Source organism: Diceros bicornis, chromosome 31, assembly GCF_020826845.1.
Source record: "Diceros bicornis minor isolate mBicDic1 chromosome 31, mDicBic1.mat.cur, whole genome shotgun sequence".
Classification (NCBI taxonomy): domain Eukaryota; kingdom Metazoa; phylum Chordata; class Mammalia; order Perissodactyla; family Rhinocerotidae; genus Diceros; species Diceros bicornis.
In genome coordinates this window covers 18,192,591-18,204,259 of record NC_080770.1, presented here as the reverse complement: position 1 = coordinate 18,204,259, position 11,669 = coordinate 18,192,591, and the positions used below count along the sequence as shown (strand labels likewise).

The following is an 11,669-nucleotide window of genomic DNA, read 5'->3' as shown; positions in this document are numbered from 1 at the left end:
AAACATATCATAACTCCAGAAAATATAGTTTTGAGAAGAAATTATTAATATGCATTGTATAATGTATTGAGTCTGGCATTGGTGACTATATTTATATCTAGAATTTAAATTGAAGACAGGTGTCAAAAATAGTCATCTAGTAATGATGATAATCAGTGCCATCTACTCACCTAAATGAAGATGAGTCTGGTTCCCTCAACTGAGTAACAATTGAACTGCAGTCAGAAGAATTTATGTGAGTCTCTTCCCTTTGAGACACTGCTTTGGGGGCTTAACTGCCCCTTGGGAACTTGAATGTAATTTCTTGCTTATTCCCAAAGCATATGAGAACAGGAAATGATGCTGCTGTCTTTGTTAACTATCCAAGGTTCTTTTGATTTTCCTATTGAGGAAATGTTCTTTTACACACAATTCACCTGCTTTCCTTTGTTATTATTTTTGCCTCATCTACTCAAATATCTGGATGTAAGTATACTATTTGTTGGATATGTGATTTAATCACCCACAAATTACTTCAACATTCACCATTTTCCACCATAGCTTCTTCCCAAGTTTTATGCCTCAGGATGAAGACAAAGCTCTTTAAACGTGTTCTCAAGTGTTTTAAAAAGATTCAGAAGGAATAAATATGAATACGTGTATAACTCTTATTTTTATTTCTTTTTGTGACTTGAGGGACTAAATTGAGTTAATGATACCCTAATTCCATATCCCATAATCATCATCAGTGCTCATTCTCCATCCACACCTCAATTTCCCTTTCCCACTTGGGTACCTCCTCTACAAAACTGATACACGCCCTTAAAAAGGAATACAGCCTTATAAAGTAAATATAATGTATGTCTCATTGTGCACACGTATGTTGTTGTGTAACTCATTTTGATACACGAATGTTCTCACTCAACTATATGTTTTTGAAGTATGTTCATTTTGCTACATACACACCAATATTTTGCTGACTTCTGTTGTTATTATCTGGGTCTACTTTCATTTAATATATGTTTGTTCCATAGTAATAGGCATTTAGTTAGTTCCCACCTCTTGGTCCCCACTGATCCATGAATGAAACTCTCTGTGAAATATCTCCGGGAGTGGGTCTCTGATATGGAAAAAATAAGCACATTTAATTTCTTTAAATAAGTATGGATCTAGATTTCTTTTATCCATATACGTTCCACCATCAAAACAGAAGAATTTCATACTCTAGACATCCAATTTAAGAATATATACTGTTTATACATATAGTAAGGGATTGTAATAAATAATTAAATCAGATTTAACTTTATAGAGCTAAAATTATTTTACTTGTCTTAATACACTACTTAAAAACAATAATTCAAGTATTGGTTTGTGTTTGAAATAGAAAGCTGCACTAAGCACAATCCACGTCAATCAAGGAGTTCAGAGATTATAACGGATAAACAGATGATCTTAATTTAGTTTTAATATTTGAATGTCTAAAATAGTGATAAAATTGAAGTTTTGAATGATACTGATGGAGTAACTACTGAAGTGACATAAAAAACTGACACCTTGCAGCTGAGGTAGATTGGCACACAGACGGCGAGACTATTTCTCATCCTCCTTTCAGTAGGTGTGGTATCACAGCCTCTTCCTCTCCGTGAGACATTCTCTCACCGCTGTGTGCTTGTCCCGAAAGGCTTTCCACAGAGCACTTCTCTTTTAGCTTGTAGTTTCCTGTTGTTGAACCACAAAATGTTGATGAAATATTGCAAAATTTGAGGAAGAAAGCAAACAATGAGAAAACTGATTACAACGGCAGTGAAGATGCCACCGCAGTCAAGGAACTCTTTGTGGCCGTATTGATTATTCAACCATCAAGAAGCAATCTTTTAAGCCTCCATATCCTAATAGGAAAGTTTCTGACTTAGATATTTCATAAGGTGTTTTAAATTAGTATAATATAATCACATAAATCTATGTCTTAAATTAATCACTTTTTATGATTGTGGAAACAATAATAACCTTCATCATTCAGTAATATATTCTATTAGATCTTTGAAATATACATTTTAGGAAGTCTATTTTTTTGAAGTCATTAGTAAGCTCTTCTCACCATTATAGCTAAAACAGCTTTTGTGGTTAGAAGTGCTTTTTAAGAAGTAGATATTTTGAGCTTTAGTTATTATTTTATCTTGTATTATATATTTTAATATTTTGTTTGCTATTTTAGTTAACTCAAATTCATGTACATTTTGTGAGATGAGGTGAAGAGTTTGTTATCTTAGCTGTTTTTGTCAACAAAATTGCTCCAACACAGATAATGGTGGTTGTTTATAAAAATGCCTTTATAAGTATTGAAAGAGTCAAAAGCATCCTGGGCAGAAGCTTGGAATAGAAGCTGACAGCTGGGGGCATAATTTAAGAAAGGATCTTGAGTTTCATAATGTAACAGCTCTTTTTAATAAAAGGAAAGAAAAAGTTTATAGCCTTTAATTGAGATACAGATAGAAAAGAAAGGAGAGGCAGGAAGGAGTTAGAAGAGTCAATATGATGGTGTAAAGCTGGGGGAATGCATAAGAAGGGCAAGTGAGAAATTCTTTTGTGGTGCAGAGTTAAGTCACTCTAAGAATAAGGAGGCCTGATGCTATAGTATAAACCTCTGTTTTGCCATCTTCCATGCACATGTGCAGTGAAGTTTACTTCTTTTTTTGAATTACTTCTTTGAAAGAACATTTTCGTTTCCACGGAGGTGGCTTGTGGAAATAGCCCTTCGGAAAGCAGAGATGATAGATGTGACCAATGACAATGCAGACAACTGGATTGAAGGCCTGTGGACTTCCAGGGAGAAGGCATTATCTGCTCAAACCAATCTTAGTTAGACCTTAAGAGACAAGAAAATATTCATTGGAAACCTTAAAATTCCTCAATTTTACTTTAGAATTTAAAAAATTCTGAAATGATGCCAGTGTCTATCTTTACTTTGCATGTCATGCCCACTCTCGCTCACTCCATTGTATGTTAGTAGTATTTTACATGTATAGACAGAGATATGGTACATAATGACTGTTAACTTTTTTTTTTTTGGCTGTGAGTATCCTTGAGAATTGGTGTCACTTTGAGGACAATGACTTTATTTTTTGTCTAATAACTTTTCATCCAAAACGACAATCAATAAAAATGTTGAAAGAAGTGATGTTTGTTGTTATGATTTCATAACAAAGACAATTAACTCTACACAACAGTTTTTAGTATAAAAATATGATATGGAAAAAATTAATTATACATTACATTTGGATAAATATTACCATTTTGCCTTGTGCACATGCACCGAGTAAGAGGTATAAAAAGATAGAATCCCCTTCTATGTATGTTTTTTCTGTTTTGCCACGTCTTATTTCCATGTATATCAGAGCATTTTTTGTTTATTTTTTATTTTTCCCTAAAGGATTATTTTTTTCTGTGATATAAATTTATTTCAAGTGCAAGATAAAAATGGGTCCAAAAAGGTTGATAAATTGGATAAAATGCTGCAAAATCTAATAAAATTTTTAATAGTTGAGCAAAAACTATCTGCAGCAAGGAAGATGATGTGACCCTTGCCCACCTTCCAGGAAGTGATTCTCACATACCTCCACCACCAGCTACCAGGCTTCCTTTCCTTGTTTAGAAATTATAACAACCCTTTAGTAACTTATATTTTACGTTAAAATGTGTTTATTTTCAAATTGTTGTTTATTACTTATATAAGCATATTTTCTTTGGTCAATTAATGACTTTTTCTGCAGGGAAAATTGGGTTTCAGAAGGTTGAAATAAAAAGGATTAAGATTTTTCCCACTGAAATGAATGAAATTTTTAGCTCTTTATTCCCTCTTCAGTAGGATGTTCAGGGGCAGATGAAAACCCTTAAATGAAGATAGTGGTAGTTTTATTTATTTTTTTTAATTTTTATTTTTTGAGGAAGATTGGCCCTGAGCTAACGTCTGTTGCCAATCTTCCTTCTTTTTTCCTTTTTTCGCCCCAAAGATCCAGTAGATAGTTATATGTCATAGTTGTACATCCTTCTAGTTGCTCTATGTGGGACGCCACCTCAGCATGGTGTGATGAGTGGTGCATAGGTGCACCGCCAAGATCCAAACTGGCAACCCCAGACCACCGAAGCAGAGTGCATGAACTTGACTGTTCCCCTGCCGAGCCCCAATAATTGTAGTTTTAAATTTACATTAGTTTGAATGATTAACATGAGTTATGAAGAATCTCTTCAATGCATCCTTCACGTCCTTGTTCCTTAGGCTGTAAAGGAGGGGATTCAGCATTGGTATCACCAGGGCGTAGAATAGCGAGGCCATTTTATCAGTATCTAATGAGTGGTTGGTCCTTGGTTGCAAATACATGAAGAGAAGAGTCCCATAGAAGACAGTGACAGCCATCATGTGAGAAGGACAGGTGGCAAAGTCTTTTCGTCGCCCCTCTGAGGAACATAACCTCAAAATGGCAAGGCCGATGTTGAAGTAGGATATTAGAACAATAATCACAGAGAAAAACAAATTGGTTCCCCAAAAGGCAAACACAGCTGTTTCTGGAATGTAGGTATCAGAACAGGATAATGCTAACAAAGGGACATTATCACAGTAGAAATGGTTGATTACATTGGAAGAGCAATATGACACAGATAAGACACAGGAAGAGGCAGTCAGTGCTGTGGTCAGACTGTAGAGGTAAGTGAGGGATACCCACAGAAGGCAGATCTGTGGGGACACCGCCACCATGTACAGCAGGGGGTTGCAAATAGCCACATAGCGGTCATAGGCCATTGCAGCCAGCGTGAAAATCTTAGCCACAATAAAAAAACGAATCCACCCAGTTGGGCTACACCTTCATCGTAGGTTATGGTTAGAAGCTAACCAGCATTTTAGGGGCAATGACAGTAGAATTGCCAAGATTGATGACTGACAAGTACTGGAGGAAAAAGTGTATGGAAGTTTCAAGTTGAGAGTAAACACTGGTGAGAGTGATGATGCCCAGGTTCCCTTCATGGTCAGCCCTTAGACAGGAACACAAGAAAAAGTGGGATCTGGAGGTCTGGACGGTCTGAGACTCCTGTGGGAATGAACTCAGTCACCCAAGTGAGATTCCGTGGAGCCATTTATATTATTTCTTTCCTCTTTTAATGGGCAAAATGGAAAGAGATGAATAGATGGTAAAATTGTTTTTTCTACTAGATGCTAGATTGTTAAATATTTCCTTTAAAATCAGTTTATTTTTGTTCACAAACACTTAAAACTTTCAGGTCTTAATTGCTTTTCTCTCCATCCTTTCACATAATTCAGAAATACAAACTCTCTAGAGACCAATTTCAGAATCTTAGAATTGTTTGACCAAGCTACTATTTTCTTTATTCACTGTTGGATATATTTTATATTGGATGAATACACATCAATGTATTATATTATTATATGCATTAATATTTATATTAATATTAATATATGGTATTGCATGAATACATATACATGTGTGTATATATGTTATGTATATTTTTAGATATACACATACATGCCTTTGTGTGTATGTTTTCATTGATGAAAGAGAGCTACCTGTAAGAAATTGATGACTGAGAGTGACTTCTAGTGTTTTTTCCTTGGCTGTCACAGGCTTTCTCTCCAGCCCATACTTTGTTATCTTCCTTGAGATTTTCAGTATTTCTTTGGGAAAAACTTTTAGTATCCTCGGTTTTTCCTTATCAGTTTCCACCACGCCACTCTGCTTCAGCCTCAGCTGCCCACAGAGAGACTATACCTCAATACTCTTCCTTCTTAGTATCACTCAGAAACTCTGAATCCTCTTTATTTAATCACATTCCCTTTCTTCTGCCAAATAAGCCAGTCCTGTCCTATCAGTCTGACTTCTACTTGCTCAGCTCTCCTCTCTGTTATTTCGTTCTGGCATTCCTTCCTTCCCTTTCCAACTTATACCTCTTTCTTGTAAATTGCTTAATGCCTGTTTTGATTTTTTTTAATTAATACTTATAGTTATTATTTGTTAAACTTTGATCACTTTGTTTTACTTGGGTAGAGAAATGAGTGGAGGAGAATGCTAACATTATTTAGTGTTGTCTGTTCTCAGAACTATGCTAGGCGTTTTGAAATAATGGCCTCATTATTCCACAAGAATGTCCAAGAAGATGGATATAATTACTTCTATGTCTGATCAGACAATTGAGACTCAACAAGATTGTTACTCAAATGATGTTGGTTAATGGTACGGTTTTATGGTTTTATTAGCTTGTTGGAATGGTTAGTTGGTTGGTTGGTTATTAGTCGATCAATAACTAGTTGTGTCATTTCTATCAAGTATTTATATTCTTGTGTTGTGTGAATTAAATGAGAAAGGGCACCTATACAGGTTAGTTAGCACAGAGACTGGTAACAATGGATGCAAAATAGTTGGTACCAGTAGTTAGTGTTATTAGCATATTTTGAATGATTTTTTAATGTGGTTTCTTATTTCAGTCCCAGTAACTCACTCTACCTTACTGAGGGCCTTTATAGTTGAAATAGAAATAGCAAGTGAATTATAATTTTGCATATTCAGAAATCTGGCACACATGATATCTAGCTACATATTTAACAAACAAATCAAGTTTTGCTCTCCCACAACCTGATTCCCTCTTAAATCTGTGGTGTGTGTTTGTTTTAATTTAGAGATGCTTTATTCCATACATCAAATGAATCTGGAGCTCATCTGATGATGTTGCACCAGCTATCCTTTATCTCTTGTCTCCTACCACTGCATCTAAAAAGAACTGCACTGGCATACACAGTATGAAAACCAACATGTGGGTGGTGTGGTTCCCTGACAGGGAGATGAACTCAGGCCACAGCAGTGAGAGCTCCGAATCTTAGCCACTAGACCACAAGGGCCGAATCTAATTGCATATATCCTTGCCTATTAAAAATTCCCTCTTCCCTCTTCTTCCTGAAATATAAGTGATGGCAAAACTAGAGTTGCTTTTTATTTCAGTAAGTTTATGTCACTGAAATCAAGTTTCTGTAGAACAGTCCCAGTTTTCTCCCGTTTCTTTGGAATCTTGGTTGATTTTACATTTGTTCTTGGTAAAAGTTATTTAAATTTTCTACATATACTTCTTCTCAAGTTTGTTTTTGAAAAAAATATTTTATAGGTTTATTAAAATAATAAATTCTTAGTAAATAAAACTGTAAAAATCACCTAATGTTAACCATTTTATGTTACAATGTGGATGAAAAATAACATTTCAAATTAATTTTTAAATAGCTTCTGAAATAATTTTGAGAGTATATTCCATTAGTCTGTAACTGTAGAATTTGTCTAAAGCTTATTTAAATGTAGATTGAGTTAGGGACAAACTGCATCTCGATATGAGCTCTCAGTGTCCGCCAGCAGCATAGAGACTGACTGTTGAGAGCAGACATCTTTTTATCTTAGGATCTATCACCTTGGGCAAAATAAATACTTGCTTTTATTGATGTTAAGTCGTTTATTAGGTCTTGGGGACATAAAATCTTATATTTTAAAGAAACTTAAGAATCTTCTTATCTGGCCTAAAACATCCATCAATTCTTCCAGTTTGAAGGCAGAAAACGTTCCTTTTTGTACTAAGATGAAATATACTCCCTGTACTGACGCCTCATTATTCTATATAAATGCTCAAGCAGTCTAATTTATCCATAGGGATGCTGGACACAATTGTTTAACTCATGTCAGCATCATTTCTTCTTTACCAGAAGTAAACCCTGTCTACAATTTCTCATTCATAAGTAAGTCGTAATTGGTTATCTATATATTTATGTACTCATTAATAAAACACTATAATTTTGCAGATATTTTAATCGATTTATATTATACACTGAATATTTTATTCTGCAAAGTTCTTTTTTTATTCTGAGGCCTCGTTTTGGTCTCGCCCACGTGAACTTGTTTAGCTATACATTGTTCCCTGATTTTGCTGGGGAGGTAAACTTATTAGACATTTAAAAATTATTTCCCAAAGTGGTTGTAACTTTTATACTCCTACAGCAGATTAGGAATATTTCCTTTACTCCATCTCCTCATCATCAGTTGGTAGTCCTAGACTTTTCAATTTCTGTCAGTGTTATGAGTATTAAAGAGTGTTATATGCCATTTTACATTCACATTTTCCAGATCGTCATTAAAGCAAAGTGCACGCATTGGCCTAAAGAGGTTTCCTCTTTTGTGAATATTCTGTGCGTATTCTTTGTCCATAGTATTATACAATTTTACAGTATTATTTATTGTTTCAAAAGATGTGTAATTATATCTATTTTCTCTAGTCTAAGGCTATTTCTTTTACTACATTTGGAATTATTTTTTTCATTCAAAGCTTTAAAATTTTAGAGCATAAAATTTATCTATCTTTGTGATTTTAAGTTGTGTTTAAGGATCTCTTCAATGCTGAATCATACACACAGACACACACAGACACACACACACACAAGTTCAGTCCTCATTTGCATGGTTTGGTATGCAAGGATAGTGAATCAGTGACCAGGGTTTGATTTTGACATTTGAAGGAAGGAATCATTTGAACAGTAGTGGGAAGAACCTTTCAAATTGGAGAAAACAAAGGCAGGGAAATTGTGGTAGGAATATGGTGGTAAGAGATGTTCTGCGTAAGAACTCTTGAGTTGTTATTTAAATTTAATAATCCCAAATTAGGGAAACATCCTTAGGTTGGACTCTAATTCTGAGAAGATTGTCTCATTGGAATTAAATAATGATACCCTTGAGGTAAAGAATGAGTTTTCACTAGTAAGCATTAAAAATTAATAAATAAAAATGAAGGAGGGAAGGGTGAACACTACAACTTAAAATTTTCTTTGAGGGAGACATCTTTGCAATGAACATGAGGTCTGATGGATGTGGGGCTTAAACATGCACATAGGAGAGAGTCTCGTCTCCATCTTGGTTCTTGGCTGGGGCACCGAGGACTGTGGGATCTGCAAGGGCATCAGAGGTGGGTAGGGATCAAAGGAAAAGAGAGCTAAAAGCTGAGTCAGGGCTGGGTCTTAAGGAACCCCATAAAGATGGGCCAGGGCTTAGTTGTGGGAAAAGCTCAATCTGCCTGACAAGTATGCCTTTTTCTCTGAATTGTGTTTTACTTTTGTTATTCTTGAATTTAAGTAGGACCTTCATAAATGCTAATGCCTAGACTTTGTTTTCTGTGAGAAATTAAAGGTGGGTTTAATGTCCATGCTCTGGATAAAATAACAAACTTGGGAGAAATGCACCCTTACAAATCAGCATAGTAATGATGCCAGGAATTTGAACGTGTTCTCTGTGATCCCTGAATCCCATCCCGGAACCACAGATCCGATGTCACCACTGTCTGTGGTCAGTTTGGTTCCAAAGCATAAATCTAAGGATGCAGGCAGAGTGCTTTGAACTGGAGTCAGAGAGAAATGACTCCACAGAAAGTGGTCTGAGATTATGTGAGCTGTGATTTTGCTATTGGTTAGGTGGTATTTGATCAAGCTAGTCAGATATAATTATAATGCTATTTATAATTGCAACTATGGGAGCATATACGTTTGAATTATCTGGAGATGAAAGAAAACAACACACAACATTCTAAAGTAAAGATTACGCATGTATGTGCCTGGGTGTGTGCATTTGTGTTATCTAAATCAGTATAGCTTCTCATACATATATGTGTGTATACATATATCAGTAGAAACATATTAAGAAGCAAATGGATGATACAGATTTTTCTGCATATAAAAACAGCATAGGTAGACTGTTAACTATGATCTTTATTTTAAAATATCCAGGGAAACAGAAATACATGAATAAATTAAAATAAAAGATGTTCATCACATCCTCTTGATATTGAGACGTAGAATATCACTCTCAATTTTTTAAGTTCAATTTTTACTGTGAACATTTACTTTATTGATAAACTATTTTTTTCCTAAACAATTTTTCCATTGCCTCTTTTACATCTTTGTTCCTCAAACTATAGATGACAGGATTCAGCATGGGAATAACAATGGTGTAAAATATTGACACTATCATGTCATGATCAAAAGTGTAGCTGGAACTTGGTCTCACATACATTAAGAGAAGTGTACCATGAAAAATTGACACTCCAGTTAGGTGAGAGCCACATGTAGAAAAGGCTTTTCTTCTCCTTTCAGCAGAATGCATCCTCAGAATCACCACCAGAATGAAGCCATAGGAGATGGGGACAGTCAGGATAGTGACTATCTCAATAAAGCCCGCGAAGTAAAAGAGTAGAAGCTGGTTTGTGTAAGTGTCAGAACAAGAAATAGCGAGGAGAGGAGGGATGTCACAAAAGACGTGTTTAATTTCATTGGATGCACAGAAGGATAGACTAAAAGTAGCCACTGTGTGTAAAGTAGCATGCAAGATGCCACAAAGATAGGAAACAATGATGAGTGGCACATAGACTCTGGATGACATGCTAAGTAAATACAGGAGAGGGTTGTAGATTGCCACATAGCGATCATACGCCGTTGCAGCCAGGAGAAAGCATTCTGTGGTCCCAAAAGTATTAGCGAGAAACACCTGTGTTGCACATCCAAGGAATGAAATGACTTTACCCTTTGACATAAAGTCTACTAACATATTTGGAGTAATTACTGAAGAATAGCAGGCATCCACAGATGATAACACACTCAGAAAATAGTACATGGGGTTGTGGAGCCGGGAATCCCCAATAACCAACACAATTAGTCCCAAATTTCCTATCAGAGTAAACAGGTACATTGCTAGAAATAGGAAGAATAAGATGACCTGCAATTCAAAATTGTCTGTAAAGCCCTTCAGTACAAATATAGTAATTTCAGTGCCATTCTTCATGTTGACACCTCAAATTGAACAAATTGAAAATATTCATAAAATTAAAATGCATTTACTACAAAAAGAATAAACAAAATTGTGACTCAAGGGATGGTGAGCTATGACTTCATATTTATTTTTTGGCAATGCATAATTTCCCAGTTGTGGATCAGGAAACAGTGGCAAGACAGTGGGTCAAGTGTTCATGCCATTCACTGCAGAATCAAATGGAAAATATGGGTGTTCACTCACTGGCTGAATTCATGTAATTTTTAAAATCATCAGATCAACTGGTTAATTTACCACTCTATTCTATTAGCTGTTTTCATATTAAATCACATTAAAACACCAAGTGATTGGCTAAAAGATAATTTCCTTCTGACTTCGAAACATGTGAGATAGTATATCAATGTACAGAGCATTGGAATAGACTATCAGCACTCTAGACCTTTCAGTCATTGTGTAAAGTGATTTGCTACAATCTACTCACCTGTACAATTAATATTTATTGTACAATATTGGAATATATATTGAAAGACAAAATGTGTTAATGAAATTGAATCTTTACAATTATGTTAAATATAAAATATTCTGAATTAAGTAGGTTCTACAGAGTAGCAGCCTCCTGGATTGTAACATTTTATGAACTAATCTCTAAACATTTTCTAACTCTAGTAGATCTTCTTGGGTGTATCTGAAAGAACTAATCAAGATTTTTTCAGGATGATAGGCCATGATTGAATGAAACAATTATGTGACTACTTATATTTCATTCAAATTTATTTCTCAAATACTAAGAGTTACATTACCCTTTTTTGACTAAATAATTGGCCATATTTATTACTTTTG

At 35.0% G+C, this 11,669-nt stretch overlaps 1 protein-coding gene and 1 pseudogene across 1 annotated transcript; both read right to left on the bottom strand.

The window, feature by feature from the left end:
• Positions 1-4,181: 4,181 nt before the first annotated feature.
• LOC131395647 (olfactory receptor 8J2-like) lies at positions 4,182-5,109 on the bottom strand (annotated as a pseudogene).
• A 4,799-nt stretch (positions 5,110-9,908) lies between these two features.
• Positions 9,909-10,841, bottom strand: LOC131395646 (olfactory receptor 5T2-like). Its single transcript, XM_058527500.1, has one exon. The coding sequence runs from the start codon at positions 10,839-10,841 to the stop codon at positions 9,909-9,911; it is 933 nt and encodes a 310-aa protein (XP_058383483.1).
• Between the last annotated feature and the right edge of the window lie 828 nt (positions 10,842-11,669).

Excerpts from the sequence above, each read along its gene's own strand:
- LOC131395646 (XM_058527500.1), bottom strand. The coding sequence starts at position 10,841 with ATGAAGAATGGCACTGAAATTACTATATTTGTACTGAAGGGCTTTACA.